This window comes from Hypomesus transpacificus, chromosome 10 (genome assembly GCF_021917145.1).
Source record: "Hypomesus transpacificus isolate Combined female chromosome 10, fHypTra1, whole genome shotgun sequence".
Classification (NCBI taxonomy): domain Eukaryota; kingdom Metazoa; phylum Chordata; class Actinopteri; order Osmeriformes; family Osmeridae; genus Hypomesus; species Hypomesus transpacificus.
The window spans coordinates 13,415,777-13,437,509 of record NC_061069.1 but is presented as its reverse complement, the minus strand read 5'-3'; the positions used below and the strand labels follow the sequence as shown (position 1 = coordinate 13,437,509).

At 47.0% G+C, this 21,733-nt stretch overlaps 1 protein-coding gene across 1 annotated transcript in view; it reads left to right on the top strand.

Annotated features, from left to right (window-relative positions):
- The first annotated feature begins 13,232 nt into the window (after positions 1-13,232).
- The window catches only part of kcnn1a (potassium intermediate/small conductance calcium-activated channel, subfamily N, member 1a), a 28,473-nt gene continuing 19,972 nt past the window's right edge, over positions 13,233-21,733 (top strand). The window contains exon 1 of the mRNA XM_047027895.1: positions 13,233-14,404. Coding sequence (XP_046883851.1) covers positions 13,280-14,404 — 1,125 coding nt within the window. The 5' untranslated portion in view covers positions 13,233-13,279. The remainder of the gene's footprint in view (positions 14,405-21,733) is intronic.

Sequence of the window (21,733 nt, the reverse complement as noted above, 5' to 3'; positions counted from 1 at the left end):
TTGATACAAAATATATAGCTACTTCCATCAAACCTATCAAATAAAAATGACAAAATCATGTATCGGTATCTATCAGGTATTCAAAATATGTATATACTGTTGAACTACTAAACTAACTAACTACTGAAACCTGTCCATCCCTGTGGATATGTCTATTCTATATATTTTTAAATGTGCAGTGCGCATTACACAATGAATGGCACCACTGTGGATCAGCTGTAATATTCATAGAGAAGTCACACTTCTCCGACTAAATAAAGGCAAAAACAGCTCCAAGATCTACAAATGCTGACACTAACCTACTTTGAAATGGGTGTAAAACCAAACCTTAAAACAATAAAGTGATTGACGTAGCCTATGTTTTACTTTTAGCAGAGGTTTTTACAGGATGGTTAAAGAAAGCCAGCAAATGTTTTTGTGTCTTGAATTCTTGGACAGTTTAAGGAGTATTAACCACGTAAGTGTTACCAACAAACAATCCCAACATGACAGGAAGAAGATGGAGGAGCCCAGTGTGAACATCCTGTTTACGTCCCTGCTGACCTATATAGACATGTACTTTCATGTTTCTCTTGTCATATTTGTGTGTAGAAATATAACTGAAACTAACTTGCACATTAAAGATAAACCTATTTGTACTGAATGTTTATACTGAGACTTCCTGTTGAGATGGGTCTACTTCACACAGGTACTGGCGGTGTCATGTGTCCACAAAATACAAATGACAATACATTTTACATTTACATTTATGCATTTAGCAGACGCTTTTCTCCAAAGCGACTTCCAAGAGAGAGCTTTACAAAAGAGCATAGGTCACTGATCATAACAACGAGGTAGTCCCAAACATTGCAAGCAGCCAAAACATGAAGCATACATTGTGAAAAACTAAACAAGTACCAAAGGGAAGACCCATAAGAGCATGCAGTTAAACAAGTTACAAATTAAAACAACATGAACCCCAAAAAGTGCAAGACTGTACCTATAGAAGAACAATCAACAGTAAAAATATTTCACAGCGAGTACAAGAGTTCAAGAGTTAACTTCGTTATAACTAACCTACAAGAGCAACAAGTCTCTCAATAAGAGTCATTGTGATCCTGGAGGAAACTAACATCAGGTATCATCAAGCATTCCTAAGTGCCGTTGTACTCCCGGAACAAGTGCGTCTTGAGCCTTTTCTTGAAGGCGGGGAGACAGTCAGTGTCCCTGATGGAGGTGGGGAGCTGGTTCCACCATTGGGGGGTCAGGCAGGAGAAAAGCTTATGTTGGGACCGGGCGGTCTTGAGCGGTGGGACCACCAGGCGGTTGTCTGAAGAAGACCGTAGGTGACGGGTGGGGGTGTAAGGCTGCAAGAGAGACTTGATGTAGTCAGGTGCAGTCCCGTTTACTGCTCGGAAGGTCAGTACCAGGGTCTTGAATCTGATACGGGCCGTGATGGGTAGCCAGTGGAGAGAGATGAGGAGCGGGGTACAAGAACACAGAACCACAAGTAACAATACAAGAAACCATTTGTTTAATCTGGAACCCTTTCCAGAGGTCGGACAGAAACATTTAGGGTTCCTAAAAGCCGGACGACTTACAGTAACATGGATCTCTACAGGTTCTACAGGGTTCAACAGAAGTGGCAGACTGACTCCCTGTCAGAAACCACATCATGAGATAAAAATAATGTATTACTGTAATTTAGCAAACACTTTCATGCAAAGCAAAATAAAGGGGTCGGAGGAGTTGATCTCAATGTTCTACCACTGAGCTATCCCATTCCCATGCTCTACCACTGAGCTATACCCATCCCCATGCTCTACCACTGAGCTATCCCAATCCCCATGCTCTACCACTGAGCTATACCCATCCCCATGCTCTACCACTGAGCTATCCCCATCCCCATGCTCTACCACTGAGCTGTACCCATCCCCATGCTCTACCACTGAGCTATACCCATTTTAATTCTAAATCTTCAATGTTTTGGATGAAACATTCTTGTGGCAACTAGGACAGCAGCTCCAGGTTGCAGCAGCTGCACCCTGGGACTGACAACGTGTGGAATGCCGACATGTCCTTGGTGTGAGCATGCTCCTTATCTGGACCTGCTCCACCCGGCCCGCAGATGGATGACGTACACAGGATGCTGAGCAGCAACGCACGTCTCCAAGGTTATATGCAGACTGCGTTAGTCACATTAGCAGCATCACCTGTAGTCAAACAGTGATACATCGCTCTGGCTTTACTGTAATCTAATGGCAACTTCATTGAGAAAGTTGGTTATCATGTGGACTATTCTCATAACAAATAGAGTCATCAAGAGTGTCTGCCAAATGACTAAATGTAAATGAAACAGCTTTCCAGAATCAGAGTCACTAATGAGACAGAAACCCGCTATGGGTAGCTTAGTCAGCATGCAGCCAGTTATGCTCCCAGAGAGCTTCACCCCTCAACAACTCAAGGAGGAGGTGGAGTGGGAAAGGAGGAAGAGGAAGGGGATGAAGAAGAGGAGCTGGAGTAGGAGTCTACTTTCCTACAGTAGATCACTTAGCTGACAGCTCTTTATCTTCACCTGGGCTGCAGCCTTGAAAGGGCTCTGTGATTGGTGCAGCCTCCAGACCAGGACATGCCTGTCCCCTGCAAGGCCAGTGGGGCCCTGAGCCACCATATATAAGCCCCAGCTGAGAGCCCCTGAGCCTACTTCTCTCCCTCACCGAGCTCTGTGTGTCTGGCAGCATGCAGGGAGGAGCGTGGTTGGTGTGTGTGGTGCTGGGGGTGGGGCTGTGGAGCGTGCTGGGGCAGGAGTCCAGGGTGAAGATGTGTGGGAAAAGCCTGGTACGAGCTGTTCTCTCCTCCTGCGGGAACCCTCGCTTCAGGAGGAGTCTGCTGGAGTTCTCCCATCGCACACCTGCTGACCCTCATGGTGAGTCGAGAAAGACAGGGAGACAGGAAGACAGGGAGACAGGAAGACAGACAGACAGACAGACAGACAGGAAGACAGACAGTTAGACAGACAGGGAGACAGACAGGGAGACAGACAGGGAGACAGACAGTTAGACAGACAGGGAGACAGACAGGGAGACAGACAGGGAGACAGACAGTTAGACAGACAGTTAGACAGACAGGGAGACAGACAGGGAGACAGACAGGGAGACAGGTAGACAGGTAGACAGGGAGACAGACAGGGAGACAGACAGGGAGACAGACAGGGAGACAGGTAGACAGGGAGACAGACAGTTAGACAGACAGGGAGACAGACAGGGAGACAGGTAGACCGGTAGACAGGGAGACAGACAGGGAGACAGACAGGGAGACAGACAGGGAGACAGACAGTTAGACAGACAGGGAGACAGACAGGGAGACAGACAGGGAGACAGACAGTTAGACAGACAGGGAGACAGGTAGACAGACAGGGAGACAGACAGGGAGACAGACAATTAGACAGACAGGGAGACAGGTAGACAGGGAGGTAGACAGGTAGACAGGGAGGTAGACAGGTAGACAGGTAGACAGGGAGACAGGGAGGGAGACAGGTAGACGCTGACAGGTAGAGAGGGAGGGAGGGAGGGAGGGAGGGAAGAGGAGGATGACTAGCACAGAGACCAGTGGAAACCAGGGGAGACCAGACGAGACCAGACCAGACCAGATGAGGCCAGGGGAAACCAGACTAGACCAGGGGAGACCAGGGACACCATGGTGGGTCCACAGGAGGCCACTAGTCGACACCTATTCTACTGTCTGATAATTCACATTGCTGCTGTGACAGGATCCATCCTAGACTGGCTGAGTGTGGAGGAGGAGTTTGGCCTGGACCACTCAGAGAGGAGGAAGAAGGAAATGATGGAGGAGGAGCCAAAAGAGGCCCAAGGGGCTCCTGTTCTGCCCTCTGACCTTCAAGGACACACATCCTCTTCCTCCCCCTCTTCATCCTTTACTTCCTCCTACCCAAGGACTCGTCGTAGTGTGAAAATAGAAGAGATCTGCTGTGAGTTTGGATGCAACCTGAACGATCTGAGTTGGAGATACTGTTAGAGGTTCTGTTAGAGAGACTGTTAGAGATACTGTTAGAGATATACTTTTAGAGTGAGAGACTGTTAGAGAGACTGTTAGAGAGATACGCTGTTAGAGGTTCAGTTAGAGAAATACTGTTGGAGATACTGTTAAGAGATATACTGCTAGTGAGAGAAGGTTAGAGAAAGATATTGTTAAATTGATCAAATCAAGTTAGATAGCACAAGTAGGCTCCATCTTTTTAAAACGTAAATACTGTCTGAAATTTGAAGTGTCCAAATGGTTGACTAGATTGTTGAATTCACAACAGTGGGTTGCTGTTTTTGAATGGCCTGTGAACTGATGAACAGTATCAATACTTTCAATTGTTAAAGAACATTTAATTTACAGTTATAAAAACAATGTATTTTGAGAAACTGACAACACATTTCGACAACGACCAACAGCTGGATCACTGATGAAAGATGTAGAAACATGGCTGTAGGTCAGGTGTTGCTGGGTAATAAAGATTGTGAACATCATGAGGTGATTCTTCTGATTGTTACAAACCAGAGCCTTGATGAACAAGATGGATATACCCCTTCACACACATACGAATTGTAACACAAACGTTACATTGCTGATTTGCACATTTCTCTGATTAGCCTTGAATGGACTCCATGCATGTCTACAGTTTTAACTAAACTCCATTAGCAGCGAATTTCGTTTGATATCAGTGCATAACACTACTTGCTTTGGAGATATCGATACGTGCTAGATGACGTAACCGTAACCAAGTGGTGTCTAATTTCATAGCGGTATGTTTTCTGCTTACCCCTCAGTTTCGAGGGACAAGGGCTAGGGGTAAACTAAGGGGTAGGAGTAAGAGGTAGGGATAAGACAGAGTATTGGGATTCGGCCTTAGTGTTATTTCCCCGGCCTAATCCGGGCCGGGATTTCTGTTTTCTGGATTTCTGTGCCGGCTCCAGGTTTCATGCCATACTCCATCCCTCCTGTGTAATTGACACACCTGCAACCCATCCCCTCATCAGCACCACAGTATTTCAACCCCGGTTTTCCTGTCACTCATCGCCAGTTCAACGCTTCGTCCAGAAGGTAGTATCGGCTCCCAGTACATGGTACTATATCTAGTCCGTCCTAAAACCTTGTTTCCTCTCTGCCTGCTACAGACCACATCCTCCGGTTCATCAGCCTGCCTGCCACACCTGCCTGCCCCACCGGATCTCCTTCGCTCTCCTTCACCTCAATTCAATAAACCAGTCAACTTGACCTTCAGTGAAGTTGTGCATTTGGGTCCACACCCCAGTAGCCAGTTGGTCCAACATAACACTTAGTTTCCAGCCTCATCCACTTCAAACTAGGGCTGGGCGATAAATCGATAAAAATATCTATCGAAGTAACGACTTCCCTCGATAAAGATATCGTAACATTAAGTCATTTTCAATAACATCGATAATGTTGATAGAGAATTATTAGGAACAGCAGTCCATTTAATTTCTGTGATGCGGCAGGAAGTTGCGGAGAAATGGTAGCCTACGCTCACTAAAATATACTGAGCACCTCGGGTGGAGTAGCTAATGTTAACGGCGGAAAATAAGTATTTTTGCCGACAACATCGGCAGCAATAGCCAGGAGCAACTTCCAATGAAGAAATTATTGATAAAAAGGGTTTGTCTTCTTCAGTTATTTGGAAGTTGTTTGGATTTTTGAAATCCGACAAAGAGCAGAGCAATGTTCCGTGCAAATTGGTGTAGTAAACAAACAGGTGGCTAGCTACCAAGTCTGGTAATACGACAAACTGCATATGTGGACTTCTTGTTGACCTTGACCTACGGTCTCGGTTAACAAACGTTTTAACAAATCTCTGCTTACAAAGGTGTTGGTAGATCTGTCGAAAGTCCATATTCGTTTTTTTATATAATATAACAACACGTAAGAAAAACCCAAATCAAACACGACGAATCTGGAGCAGACGCCATGTTGTCAACATCTCCAAGGCAACCGCATGCAAGGTCCGTCCGCAAACGGTTTTGCGGATTTAGTCTCTGGACCAATAAGAACAGCGTATTGGTCCAATTATAATACTAATATATATGAAACTTTTTTTACCACCTGAAGCAAAATCACTCGTTGGAATGTTCAGAAAGTGTGAGTTTGCGTCAAGGTATTGATAGGTAGGCTATTGATAAAAAGCAAGGTTTTAAAAAGCTTAAGTTACTTGAATCCGGGTACGTGCTCCCTGGCCGCAAACATTTCTCTCACACCGCTCTGCCTAAACTTTATGCCGAGTGTATGGAAAAAGTTAAGGAGGACATTTATTTAGCTACTACTACAGATCTGTGGTCTATCCTTTAATTATCGTTATCGAATGTAAATATAAATATCTATATCGATATTTTTTTACCCATATCGCCCAGGCCTACTTCAAACTTTAAAACATTGGTTGGTGACCTCATCGACATATGAAAAGGAATAATGATGTGTAGGCAGCTCACACACACACACACAACCGTGGTGTGGTTAGTCTAACATGGTGCTGTTACCCAGCCTGCATTGCTGCAGGTTGAAGCTGATTGGAAGAGACAGTCAGCCTCTGGTGGGCCCTACAGCACACAGATGCTGCTGCCATGGAAACAACCTCCTTGTCTTGACAGATATACACACACACACACAAACAGACAGGTATGCAGGTAGACAGAGAGACAGGCAGACAGAAAAGCAAAGAGCAGATTGTCAGGCAGACAGACAATTTTTCCTCTTCTCTCCTCTCCTCCCTTCTCTTCTCTCCTCTTACGTCCTCTTCCCTCCTCTCCTCTCCCAAGGGAGTACAGTATACAGTATGAAAGCGCATATGGTTTTAACAAATGAAAAGAATAGCACCTTAAAAGGTCCATTAGAGATTTACAAGCTTATGGGTCAGAAGTTGCCTCCCCCAGCCTCCCCCAGCCTCCAGCTCCCATCGTAAACTCACCATCAAGATGGATTAGCAGGAAAGGGTTAGCTTTATTAGCTGAATAGGAGATGTGTGTGCATTTGTTTGTGATTGTATGTGTGTGTGTGCATATGTGTGTATGTGTGTATCTATGTGTGTGCATCGCTTTCCCTTTCTCTACTGGGACTGTTCCAGCGTGCGTATGCTCGGTGGGACTGAGGTTCACTGTTCCAGGGTCTTAATGTCCCACCTCATTCTGGCCAGCAGAGGGCAGCACAGCTGTTTTTATCAGGCTACACTGCACACTTTATTTACATCCACCTTTTATTTATCTCTCTATGACCTTGTCCTCCACTCTCCACCTTGCATTGAGGCAGAGGAGGGCCAGAGTAGAGACAGAGTAGAGGCAGAAGAGGGGCAGAGTAGAGGCAGAAGAGGAGCAGAGTAGAGGCAGAAGAGGGGCAGAGTAGAGGCAGAAGAGGGGCAGAGTAGAAGCAGAAGAGGAGCAGAGTAGAGGCAGAGAAGAGGCAGAAGAGGGGCAGAGAAGAGGCAAAGTGAAGGCAGAGGAGGGGCAGAGGAGAGGCAGAGGCAGGCCCAGAGTGGACCAGAACATAAGAGATGGAGTGAGTCAGAGGAGAGGCAGAGTCAGGCTGAGGCAGTCCTGTGTAGAGGTAGAGGAGGGGCAGAGGCAGACTGGGTATAGGCCAGGGTGAATTTTATGTTTAGACTGATTGTGAGAGAGCTGTCCTCATGTCACCATGGCGACACACATCCTCCAGCTGTAACAGACCCCAACTATAGACTCTGTTACAGGCTCTCCTCCCTGTCTCCTCTCTCTCTCCTCTCTCTCTCTCTCCTCTTTCTCTCCTCTCTCCTCCCTCTCTCCCAACTACAGACTCTGTTACAGGCTCTCCTCTCTCTCCCCCCACTCCCTCCCTCCCCCACCCCTCCCCCAGCCTGACCCCAGGTGACAGGGAAACCTGCAGAGCACCGGAAAGCCTCGACACACACGACAGCAGCTATAAATAACCTGCTGGTGAGAAATACCTCCCACAACCTCCTCTCTCTCTCTTTCTCTCTCTCTCTCTCTCTCTCTCTCTCTCTCTCTCTCTCTCTCTCTCTCTCTCTCTCTCTCTCTCTCTGTCTCTCTCTGTCTCTCTCTCTCCCAGCCTCTCTCTCCCAGCCTCACTCTCCCCCATCTCGTTATCTCTCCTCACCTCCAACACCCAGTCTCTCATCAACCCCAACACCCTCTTCATCTCTCCATACCTACTTGTCAAAATTGGAATTTTAAATGTTCTCTGTGCAGCATAAAAAATGTGGATGAAATGTTTGGTTATTATATTTGACTGACATATAAACACAGTGTACAATTGAGGTGGTGGAGCCTGGTTTCTGACCAGAGGACTGGAGCAGAGGTACCATGCAGTGGAACATGAAGAGAAAATCTGTTCTCATCTGGACATTCATTTGTCAAAATGTCCAATTCGTCTATAAATATTCTATAAATAATTCACTTATAATAGCCCAGTTTCCGCTCACATGAACTAGCTTACTCTGGCCATCATTTTCTCCCAAATCAGTAATATTTTACAGTAAGGCTTACAGCTTTGGGGAAGGTTATGTACTCTGTAGTAGTGAGGGAGAGATAAAATAGCACTGGTTGTTCATTCTCCATTTCCCTTCTGTTCTGGTTGCTTGGTCACGATTACAACAGCAGGCTGCTTTGTCTGCATGGGAACCCCTCCTCCCTCTCTCTCCCCCTCCTCCTTCTCTCTCCCCCTCCTCCCTCTCTCTCCCCCTCCTCCTTCTCTCTCCCCCTCCTCCCTATCTCTTCCACCCCGCACTCTCCTCCGCCCAGATCTAAAAATAGCTCCAGGAATCCCCGCACCAGTTTAGGAACGTCACAAGGTCATAGAGCTCCTTGTGTCTTGATCTACATCTTCTGTTGTTCCAATCAGCTCGAGAAGCTTGCAAGCAAGTCTAACACATTGAATCATGTTTACTAAAAAACACAAATTCCACATAAAAATTATGCCCTCTTACAGGAAAATGTGAAACAAGCACTGCTGAAACCTTAGGGAAGAAAAAGGTATCAATGATCAGAACAAGAAACTAATGCCGCTATAATGCTGTTTACGTAATATTTATCCAGGAGTAATTCCCAGAGCCGGCCCAGCAGGAGTTTCCAGGTAAATTATAATGTTGTTCAGTGGTTCCATCAAGTGCAGCTGCAGGAATACACTCGACTTATACACTGTCACTTTCAGCTACTGGTTGCTCTTTCAGTAACATTGCACTACTGTACCTCACTGTACCTCGCCACCAGGCTCCTGTTTGGCCATTGACATAGTCACTGATCTGCAAATTTGCACTTTTGCACTGTACTCCACTTAGGTTAGAATAGGTTATACTATAACCTACTATAAGTTATATAGGGGGTGTCAAACATACGGCCCGCGGGCCGGAACCGGCCCCCAAGGAGGTTCGATCAGGCCCGCAGGATAATTTGAAAGTGGAAAAAATGCATAAAAGACATGGAATTAATATTTTTAATTCGCTGCAATTCATGGATTATCCGCTAAGGGGGGCACTCTTTCCATCAGAGTAGAAGACAAGCCGCATCACTGAGACAGACTGAAAACAGCAGACGGTATCAATGCGCCATCTGCTGCTTGTTACGACGTTGTTAATACCTTGGTCTCTACTAGGGATGGGCGAACGATGCCTTGTGAAGCTTTGGTGGTTTCTTCCGGATTGTGCCGGCCCAAAGAGCCGAACTATCGGCGCTTTGAAAATGAACAGCGTCATCTAGCAGCCGTTTAAACTGGCTGAATGAGGCGTAGTGGTTGTCTCCGACGGTAGACTACCCTACGTTATTCAATATTTAATTAAGGCTACATGTGTTCATTTTGATCTGATATTAGTGCTCACACATTAAAATGTTGTGATACATCCGTAGGCCTTTAGAATTATGTCATTTTCTCACAGTAAAAGTTAAAGAATATCGTACGAGATTCACTGGACTGGGGCGCGAACTTGGGATCCCAGATTCGCATTAACAATATGTAGTCGTACAACACTTTAACCAACTACACCACCGAAGAGATCATTACTTGTTAAAGCGGTTTATATCAAGCGGTCTTTATATCAATTAAACTAGATAACACAGAAGAAAGACATGATATTTTGGTTATTTATAGCAGAGTATGGTATAATTTTAATGGTCCGGCCCACTTGACATCTCCCTAGGCCGTATGTGGCCCACGATGCGAAATGAGTTTGACACCCCTGGGTTATAGGGTTGAAACAGGTTTTTTGTGCATTAGGGTTAGTATAGCATACTATTTATTGTTATCTGTAATTTAGGAAGTATTAGTGTTAGGGTTAGTATAGTCGTTTATTTATTGCCATCTGTATATTTAGGAAGTTTCACTTAATTAAGCTTAGCATAGATGTACATTTGTTCCGTGTACTTATATGTTATGTTATGCCAGGTGCTTGCGTTGTCTTGTCTTAAGAATTTCAGTGCCCAGTCTAACCTTGTGTTGTTCTGTGTACCTGACAAATAAAAGACTTGAACTTGAACTTGGACTTCTGCTTTAATATCAGTTTCAGAATGAGGTAAAACCAATTTAATTATTTAATAGAAATAAAAATGAAAGGTTTTGGACCGAGCTGAGTCACAACCTGAGCCTTGTGATGAGCTTCTCTTCTCCATATTCTGCCTTCAGACACACGCACATTTACATTTAGCAGACGCTCTTATCCAGAGCAACTTACAGCAAGTACAGGGACATTCCCCCCGAGGCAAGTAGGGTGAAGTGCTAGCCCAAGGACACAAAGTCATTTTACACGGTGGGGAATCGATCCGGCAACCTTCTGATTACTAGCCCCGCTCCCTCACCGCTCAGCCATCTGACTCCCGGGGCCTGTGTGTGACACACATGCCACACACACACACACATGCCACACACACAGACAGACACACACATGCCACACACACACACACATGCCACACACACAGACTTCCAACACCCCTTACTTTATGGATCTGATTATCTTAGCAGGGAATTGATCGTCGTAGAGGTGTGGATATGATCGACAAAGCGATGTGGATGAATTATGTGTTGTCACACTGATTACTGTGTATACAACCTCTTGATTGTAAGTCAAATGCTCTACCACCAAAAATATACACATTTGTTGTCCATCTGTCTCTTCCTCATACTCTTTTTTGTCCTACACTTTCTTTCCTGGTTCATACTGTGCATTAGCAGTATTAACTTCGACACGTCATGCGTTAGCAATTGTTTTGGTTTTGTATTTATATGTATTACTGTCTCTACGTTAAACTTTTATGTACATGAGTGTATAACAGCATGAATTAACCCTGTGTTTATAGTGCTTAAATTGTGTGGACAGCCCTGCATATATTTACATTTTAGATTGGATATTTGGCATTTTGCATAATTCTGTATCTGTATTTTGTATATCTCTATTGGTTTTGTGTACAGGCCTGCTGTGTATTTGTATCTTGTATTGGTTCTTGCCTGCAGCAATGCCAAAATGTCCCCTTGGTATGAATAAAGTTCTTGCCTACCTACAATTCATTGCTAGCAAATCGCATGTTAGCATATCACCTACTACATTTACATTTAGTCATTTAGTCTAGTCTACTAGTCTACATATCACCAGTTAGCTGCAAGCTAGCATATGACAAGCGATCATGTCACTTGCTAGCTTATCACCAGCTCAAAACACTTCTGACTGCACACAGCCTAGCCAGCTTAATCTAAGAGGCATTACATTGCAATGCCAATTATCTGCAAGAGAAAGGATGGAAGTCGAGTGGTGTGTGTATGGGGGTCAGAGTGTGAAACAGTGTCTGTGCATGTGTGTGTAAGCGTGGCAGTGTGCACCATAGTGCTTGTGTAAGAGTAGTAAAGTTAGATTTAAATATTTATGAGGCAGCAATAACATTGTTTCCCAAACCAGCAAATGAAACTCCATCTAGCCAAGGAACTCACACAGGTCATAGTGACCAATTACTTAATGAAACTGATCAGGGTTCTGGTGCGGCCAGCCCTGCAGCGCTCCCCATAAAACAGGGTGTTCCAGTGCTGCAGCACTCCACATAAAACAGGGTGTTCCATCCCTGCAGCGCTCAACATAAAACAGGGTGTTCCAGCGCTGCAGCGGTCCCCATAAAACAGGGTGTTCAAGTGCTGCAGTGCTAATGCCCAGTGTTACCTTGTGTGATTTCTGTGCAAAAGACCAATACAATACTTTGACTTACTAAAAAACAAGATTTCCAGTGGTTGGTGTGTTTTAACTTACATCATGTGTATTTCTTTACCCTTCACCCTCTCTTCATCTCACCCCCTGCCCCCCCCGCCCTCTCTGCCCCTATATCCCTGCCCCCAATGCCACCCTGACCCCTGCCCCACCTGTCCCTGTGCCCCCCTGTCCCCCTCACCCTTGGTTTATGAAAAGTAACCCATGATGTTAGGCTTGTGTTCAGTAACCATGATGTTAGGCTTGTGTTCAGTAACCATGATGTTAGGCTTGTGTACAGTAACCATGATGTTAGGCTTGTGTACAGTAACCATGATGTTAGGCTTGTGTTCAGTAACCATGATGTTAGGCTTGTGTACAGAAACCAAGATGTTAGGCTTGTGTACAGTAACCATGATGTTACACTTGTGTTTGGTGATAAGTGGGTTTGCTTTTTATTAAATATTTATGGCTGACCTAGTGCCAAGCTAAACAATTTCGCACCTGGCGGTCTGGTGACGGTTTTTACACCAAACTGAATGTAAGCTGCATGTAGACTGAATGCGGATATGATAGGTGTAGCTCAGCTAACCCTATCATGGCTGCCACGTTCTTGTTAAGAGTTAGTTAATCAGCTTGGTGCTCCAGAGGAACAGTGCAGAGACGCAGACATGCTCGGGCCTCCTCTCCCCCCTGACCACCAGAGATGTGCACCTGTATGTGATTAATGCTTGATTACTGTGGGCGCATTCATGATGCCTGGTGACGTGAGTGAGAGATCTTGCAAAGATTGAGCGAATTTAATTTATAGCTGAATTTCATTATAAGTAATGTTGATTCTCTGTGTTTAACACATCTCCTATTGGATATAAGCTACGCCTATTCACTGCGCGTGAACCGTGCATAATATGGACCCGTGGTGTAAAGAAGCCGCCGTTCTGGACATGCCGTGACGTGGACCTGGCCAAACCTACCAATGATTCAAGGCTGTATTCTGCTGGGACTGATCGCGATGAGCGGGTGTCGGAGTTTTACCAGGCAAACGCACAACCACAGCAGAACGCGTCAATTAGGGGGATGCGGCATCGGTACGCGGGGGCTGTCCATCAGCAACTTACACCAAACGAAGAGAGAGATAGCGCGCAGAACCGAGACCCTAACCCAGTCTACATTCTGCCGCCCCCACCCTCGTCTCATAGAGAACGCTCCAGCACTGCCACGAACTGCCAGAACAACCAGGAGCTGCCGTGTGTGAGCCAGCCTTCACGGAGAGGTATCACTGCTTGTCCGCCGCAACACGGAGACCCGCTGCCTCTCGCGAGCTACAACATCCCCGAGCGACCTTCACAGCAGAGCGGCGGACCCACCGGGCAGCACCCACACCTGCAACAGAACCTTTGGGCCGCGACCAGCTCTCAGCCGTCGCAGCCTGTTTTTCAGAGCTGCCACTGCAGTTTTTCCGAGGAAGCCAGCGTTTCTCTTCAGCGCCATCCCCTCACTCCTCTCCCGCCGCAGCCCTCCCCATCTTTGCCTCCGCCGCCGTCGACCTCTCTGCTGTTTTTGCAGGAATCGAACAGCAGGGATCATTTCCAAAGCAGTGCCAATTACCAACAGGCGAACATCGTGGAACACTGCAGGGGAGGACGAGGAGGTGGCGGGCACCACGACCAGAGGCAGCAGCAGAGTCATTTTAGACTTCAGCACGGGGACCCCTCCCCCGAGGCGAGCCCTACTAACTGGCAGAAAGGGCGCGCTATAAATGCATGTGAGTCAACCCCGGCTAATCTCCGCGCATTCGAGTCCCAGCCCGTGGACCCGCTGCAGCAGCAACACCTTCCACAGCTACGAGCGCAGCAGCTGCAGCTCGTGGGAAGCAGCTTGCCGATCAGCTCCTGCGCCAGCGGCTCCGGGGAGCCATGTAGGAGCAGCCTGGCTCCAGCGCTGCAACAGCAACAGCAGCAGCACACCTCACCGGGGATATGTCCCCCGCGCCCGCGGCACTGTGAGCAACAAGAGCGCTTTAAGCCGGGGAGCACGAGCCAGCCCCTCTCAGCGGACCCCCGTGTGAAGACGCGGACGCACGCGGGGAGCTTGTCTGCGACGTGCAGCAGCGGCAGCAGCCCCAACTACGGCTCCGGTTATCACTTGTGGCCTGAGAGCCCGCATAAAGGCGAGGAAAGGATCCGCATCGACCACCATAAGGTAATCAGATTATGCAATACGTGAATATACGGTTAGTGACGGTCTATTATGCAGAACAGTATAACCTTCCAACATTCCTGTTCCATACAGCCACGCCTGTCACAGGGTTTTCTGTACCAGCAGGTATGTGACGGGGCTGCTTGGGTGTGTGTTTCTCTGTGTTTGCGCACGCAATTTCACAGGCATGGAACGTATCGTCGGTTGAGAGTATCCAGTTCTGCTTCTGCTAGTTAGGGTTTTGCTGCTTCTGAAGGCACAGACCAAACCTCAATGCAACCCCACGCTTTCTTCTGTTTTCTTTTAGTATTTCAGGGACATCTCACACACACATTCACACACTTACTTATATCTTGTATTTTGGAAAATGTTTATATTTTTGTTCTATAAAAAAGATGGAGTTACTTTCCCCTGTCTCAAAGTGTCACACTTAGACACAATCAGGTCTTATCTAATATAGATATGAACAGGTTGATTCAGGAGTGACCATGTCACTATTACTAAGTTCTGTGTGTACTTTGGTGTGACTAACAGCAAGCCTACACTGTAAACCCTGTAAGCCTACACTGTAAACCCTGTATCTAGGTGTTCCCTGCCTTAGGATGACTGCTATGATCACACAGCAAATCTAGTATTTACAGCAAATCTAGGACGTTTTAGAAAATAGACGTTATCGCAAATCAAGAATCTAACAGCAAATCTAAGATGTTACAGCAAATCTAAGACGTTATTGCAAAGATGCAATAAAGATAGAATACCGGACGCCTTTGTGTTTGTAAAAGCAGTAAAGCAGCAGATGTGTTTGTCCGTGTGCTAAAGCCCACAGCAAGCTGCTGCTAACCCCAGCCCTACCTACCCGTCCCCACTTAGCTGTCCCCACCTACCTGTCCCCACCTAGCCAACCCCACCTATCTAACCTCACCTATCTAACCCCACCTACCTAACCCCACCTACCCAACCCCACCTACCCAACCCAACCCCACCTACCTAACCCCACCTATCTAACCTCACCTACCTAACCCCACCTACCCAACCCCACCTACCCAACCCAACCCCACCTACCTAACCCCACCTATCTAACCTCACCTACCTAACCCCCACCTAGCTAACCTCACCTACCTAACCCCCACCTACCTAACCCCACCTATCTAACCTCACCTACCTAACCCCACCTATCTAACCTCACCTACCTAACCCCACCTATCTAACCTCACCTATCTAACCCCACCTATCTAACCCCACCTATCTAACCTCACCTACCTAACCCCACCTATCTAACCCCACCTACCTAACCCCACCTACCTAACCCCCACCTATCTAACCCCACCTATCTAACCCCACCTACCTAACCCCACCTATCTAACCCCACCTACCTAACCCCACCTACCTAACCCCACCTACCTAACCCCACCTACCTAACCCCCACCTATCTAACCCCACCTACCTAACCCCACCTACCTAACCCCACCTATCTAACCCCACCTACCTAACCCCACCTACCTAACCCCACCTACCTAACCCCACCTATCTAACCCCACCTACCTAACCCCACCTATCTAACCCCACCTACCTAACCCCACCTACCTAACCCCACCTACCTAACCCCACCTACCTAACCCCACCTATCTAACCCCACCTACCTAACCCCACCTACCTAACCCCACCTATCTAACCCCACCTATCTAACCTCACCTACCTAACCCCACCTATCTAACCCCACCTACCTAACCCCACCTATCTAACCCCACCTACCTAACCCCACCTATCTAACCCCACCTATCTAAACCCACCTACCTAACCCCACCTATCTAACCCCACCTACCTAACCCCACCTATCTAACCCCACCTATCTAACCTCACCTACCTAACCCCACCTATCTAACCCCACCTACCTAACCCCACCTATCTAACCCCACCTACCTAACCCCACCTATCTAACCCCACCTATCTAACCCCACCTACCTAACCCCACCTAGCCAGGGGCGTCTTAATAGCACTTGGGGCCCCTGGGCTATGGACTTTTTTCTTTTTTTTGCTAACCCAAATGTCTAAAGTTTCGTCTTGGTAGCAACTGAGTTGCTTGTATTTTTATTTAAGTTCCGTTGCACGGTTTAGGCTGAAATTCATGGATACAACGTGCATTGCTGCACAGCAAGTATTGTATTGTGCCATGGTGTGCTAACATCATTAACGCTATACATTTAAGCAATTCAAGACTTGCATGTACAGTAAGCAATGTCACATTAAATAATGTATTTAAACTCAAGCTTGTGTGGTGCGTCGCTGTCTTCAATGCCACAGCCTAAAATGTATGTCAAAAGAAAAGTTTTAAATTTCCGGCGCATTCAAACAATCCCCTCAGTGTATTTTGGCTAGCAACAGCAGCTAAGCTAGCTTGCTTGTAGCAACAGTCGCTAGGCTAGCTTGCTTGTAACAATTCAGCTTCTCCACGCAGGGCTCTTGACTGAGACTAAAAGCTGCGTTTGGGGGCATATTTTCAGTTAGCAGATGGTAGCTACTGTATGAATCGCGATTCCATCTGAAAAATACTGCCGGTGACAACGTTGTTAGGGCCGCGAATACGGACGTTTATCATCATTATTATTTTGTATTATTATTAAGAGGCCCCTGATTGGTCGACGCCCCGGGGTTAAGCCCGTGCATTAAGGCGCCACTGCACCTAGCTGTCCCCACCTACCTAACCCCACCTACCTAACCCCACCTACCTGTCCTCACCTAGCTGTCCTCACCTAGCTGTCCCCACCTAGCTGTCCCCACCTAGCTGTCCTCACCTAGCTGTCCCCACCTAGCTGTCCTCACCTAGCTGTCCCCACCTAGCTGTCCTCACCTAGCTGTCCCCACCTAGCTGTCCCCACCTAGCTGTCCCCACCTAGCTGTCCCCACCTAGCTGTCCCCACCTAGCTTGGGAAAGACCTCTGCAACTGTTTGGCATGTGTTGTTTGCTTTTCTGACAAAGAATTGCAGAAACTGTGACAGTGCAGGAAATCATCCCGATCCAAATATCAGCAATAATCTTAAAATTGAATAATTATAATTACAAGTATTATCTGTGCTCATCAGAATTATGCATTCTGCTTTGAAAACATCTCTAATATACATGGTTATAGAAATGCTTGTATATGTAGTTATAGACATGCTTAGATACATGTTTATAGACAGGGTTAAAGAAATGGTTGTATAAATGGTTAAAAATATGATTAAAAACAGCAGACATGGTCGTAACATGGTCGTAACATGGTTGTAACATGGTTGTAACATGGTTATAACGGCAAAGTGTGATCTGTTCATGCTTCTGTGTAGCTTCCTGGCAGCATCTTAATGTGTTTACTGGCCTGTCAGTAATCCCTTAAACAAAACACTTGTGACAGTGAAGACTGATAATGTGTATACAATTACAATGTCCTGCCCCATAGCCTGAAACTCTAGAGGCTGTGTTGACGCCGGTGTGATATTGTGCACTTAAAGCTCCCATGCTGCCATTGTGCTGTCAGTACTTCCATCTGGATGTTTCCCTCTGAATGTAGGGACAGCTAGTGCTGAGGCTAGTTGGGGCTAGGGTTGTTGAGCAGCTGCTTTCTGATGTCGCTTGGCAAACACAGAAGATTGGCCATAGCATGATCACCAGCCCTTGCCCCTGCCCTAGCTCTGACCTAGCCCTAACCTTGTCCTAGCCCTAGTACAGGTGGAAATAAGTACAGTTGGACACTGCTACAAGATGTCCTTAAGTGTGACCAAAAAGGAAGCTTAATAATTGATGTGTGTTTTGCCCCAGGTTTCAGTCCAGTGCATTAAGAGCTCCACTTTTGCACTGAAATAGATTTCTGTTCCGTGTTTGTTGCTATGGAGAGTGGAGGCTGTCTTTGTGCTTGTGTGAACTGAGGGCTGCCGAGGTAAACCGCTTCTGGTTCTGATGTGAATGACATCCTCATGCAGAAGATGCATTCAGAACACATGCATAGACACAGAAAATACACACACACACTGCACTTACACAAGAACACACACACTGGCTGTGTCATCTAAAGGCTCAACACAAGCAGAATGGGTTCCTTCCAGTTCAGTTAAACACAGAGAGCTGGAGTTTCCTCTGCTGCCCCGAGCCTGCTACTCAGTCTGCTGCACAGCCCCAAACAGCCTCACACTGCCTCAAATAGCCTCACACTGCCTCACTCAGCCTCGCACTGCCTCAAATAGCCTCACACTGCCTCACTCAGCCTCGCACTGCCTCAAACAGCCTCACACTGCCTCACTCAGCCTCGCACTGATCATACTGCCTTACAGACTCATACAGTCTCAAGCAGCCTCACACACCATCATACAGCCTCACACTTCTTCAAACAGCCTCACACACTACCCTCACTCAGCCTCACTGTTGGGGAGGACTACCTCACACTGCCTCACACACATCACACTGCTCTACACAGCCTTACACAGCCTCACACAGCCTCACTAAGCCTCACACAGCTTCAAACAGCCTCACTCAGCCTCACGCAGCTTCAAACGGCCTCACACAGCCTCACTCAGCCTCACACAGCTTCAAACAGCCTCACACAGCTTCAAACAGCCTCAAACAGCCTCACACAGCTTCAAACAGCCTCACACAGCCTCACACAGCTTCAAACAGCCTCACTCAGCCTCACACAGCCTCACACAGCTTCAAACAGCCTCACTCAGCCTCACACAGCTTCAAACAGCCTCACACAGCTTCAAACAGCCTTACTCAGCCTCACACACTACCCTCACTCAGCCTCACTGTTGGGGAGGACTACCTCACACTGCCTCACACACATCACACTGCTCTACACAGCCTTACACAGCCTCACACAGCCTCACTAAGCCTCACACAGCTTCAAACAGCCTCACTCAGCCTCACGCAGCTTCAAACGGCCTCACACAGCCTCACTCAGCCTCACACAGCTTCAAACAGCCTCACACAGCTTCAAACAGCCTCAAACAGCCTCACACAGCCTCACACAGCCTCACACAGCTTCAAACGGCCTCACTCAGCCTCACACAGCTTCAAACAGCCTCACACAGCCTCACACAGCTTCAAACGGCCTCACTCAGCCTCACACAGCTTCAAACAGCCTCACACAGCCTCACACAGCTTCAAACAGCCTCACTCAGCCTCAGTGTGTTTCCCTGCATCAGGCCCCACAGTGTCAGGGTGTTTCCCTGCATCAGGCCCCACAGTGTCAGGGTGTTTCCCTGCATCAGGCCCCACAGTGTCAGGGTGTTTCCCTGCATCAGGCCCCACAGTGTCAGTGTGTTTCCCTGCATCAGGCCCCACAGTGTCAGGGTGTTTCCCTGCATCAGGCCCCACAGTGTCAGGGTGTTTCCCTGCATCAGGCCCCACAGTGTCAGGGTGTTTCCCTGCATCAGGCCCCACAGTGTCAGGGTGTTTCCCTGCATCAGGCCCCACAGTGTCAGGGTGTTTCCCTGCATCAGGCCCCACAGTGTCAGGGTGTTTCCCTGCATCAGGCCCCACAGTGTCAGGGTGTTTCCCTGCATCAGGCCCCACAGTGTCAGGGTGTTTCCCTGCATCAGGCCCCACAGTGTCAGGGTGTTCCCCTGCATCAGGCCCCACAGTGTCCGGGTGTTTCCCTGCATCAGGCCCCACAGTGTCCGGGTGGCAGATGCTGTTCTTCTGGGGACAGGTTGTTGTTTATGGCGTCTGTGTTCAACCTTTGTGTGTAACCTGCAATTATGACTCAGCACAGCTCCCTCAGAGACGCTTTGTTTTACAAATGATCCACATTCATTAAGTTGGTCATTTTTCTGTGTTGGTCGCCAAGTTATGTCAGGTCTATAATGTATCTCAGTTCTGTGTTTAGCTTCTGGCAGACAACAGTATTGATTTGGTCAGGGCCATGCTGGAGTCCACAAAAGCACTAAGGCTTCTGTAGAATGAAAAATTACACTTACGTAAGTGATATAATCTTATATTTCTGTGTCGAATGTAGCAAAGTGTGTTTAGTGACTTGCAAAACACTGTGTGTAGTATTTAGCTAATACTGTGAGGCTGAGAATGTGCTTATAGTTGTGCAGATCTGGGCTGCTGTTTTGCTCCTTGAGTGTCAGGTTTCACTAACTGTGTGTTATTAGAATTTTTTTTGTGTGAGCAATTGGAAAAAAATGTAACGCCTGGGACACACTGGCTGCGATGCGCTGCAATTAGCTGCGAAGCGCCTGGAAGTGCCGCCTTTATTCTTTCGGCACCCATGTTATCAAATTGGACCGGCCACACATTCCAATTTGGAACACACGCGTGCACACAACACACATGTGCACATGCGTGCACACAACACACACACATGCAAACAAAACAAACGCGTGCACACAACACACACGCATGCACACAACACACACAAGGTCGGTATAGAAAATCAGTTTGAGAATTTCAAGGAGATGGACGAAATTACATTAATTCTGGAGGTTGAAAAGTTTATGGAGTTGTATGACAACATAAAGAAGGATAAATGCTAGGATGCTGTTGGGGCGGCTGTTGGATCTGTGCTGCCAAGACTTTAGAGGAAAGGCTTGGAGACTGGCGTGGGGAAATGCACGTCTGGTGTGAACAGCCTTCAGCCAGTCGTAGCTGATTGTGATGCTTCTGGGCGCTTCCAGCCGCTTCCCAGCCAGTGGGTTCCAGGGGTCGTAAATAGCTTTTTTTGTGTGTGTGTGTATACGATGTGTGTGTGTGTGGACATGTGTATGTATACGATGGGTGTTTGTTGTATGTGTGTGTGCACGTGTGTGTGCATGTGAGAGTGGGAGGGTGAATCTGAAGTACACCATTATCATGTCAATGGGAAAATGAAAAAAATGGGTCTGTTTCTAGTTAAAGAAAAATAAATATCTGTATATCTATTTACCATCTATCTACATTCTATACGTTTTTTGGGATTCTCATTCTAACAATACTACAATAACATGTTTGTGTGCATCTGTGTGTGTGTGTGTGTGTTTGCATGTGTAGGAGCCAGGAATGACTTATTTGTATTATTGTTCATTATTGTATGGTTGCGGTGTGATAGTCAGGTGGGCATGGGTGGTGACTCAATTAGTGTTAAAGCTCCTGTGCACTTGTAGGCTTGTATGAAGGAAGAGGGGCTGAATGGGTCGCTTACTTTTTGTTTACCGCAAAAAAATGTTGATCACAACATTTTTCCAGATCGCTGTTATTACTTTTGACCATGATTTCTGAACATTCAAATACTTATATACTTTTCAGCAATAAAAGCCAGGTCAACACATTTCTTGGATCTCTGCAAATCTTTTCTTTTTAATTGTGCATCAGCCTTCGAAGCA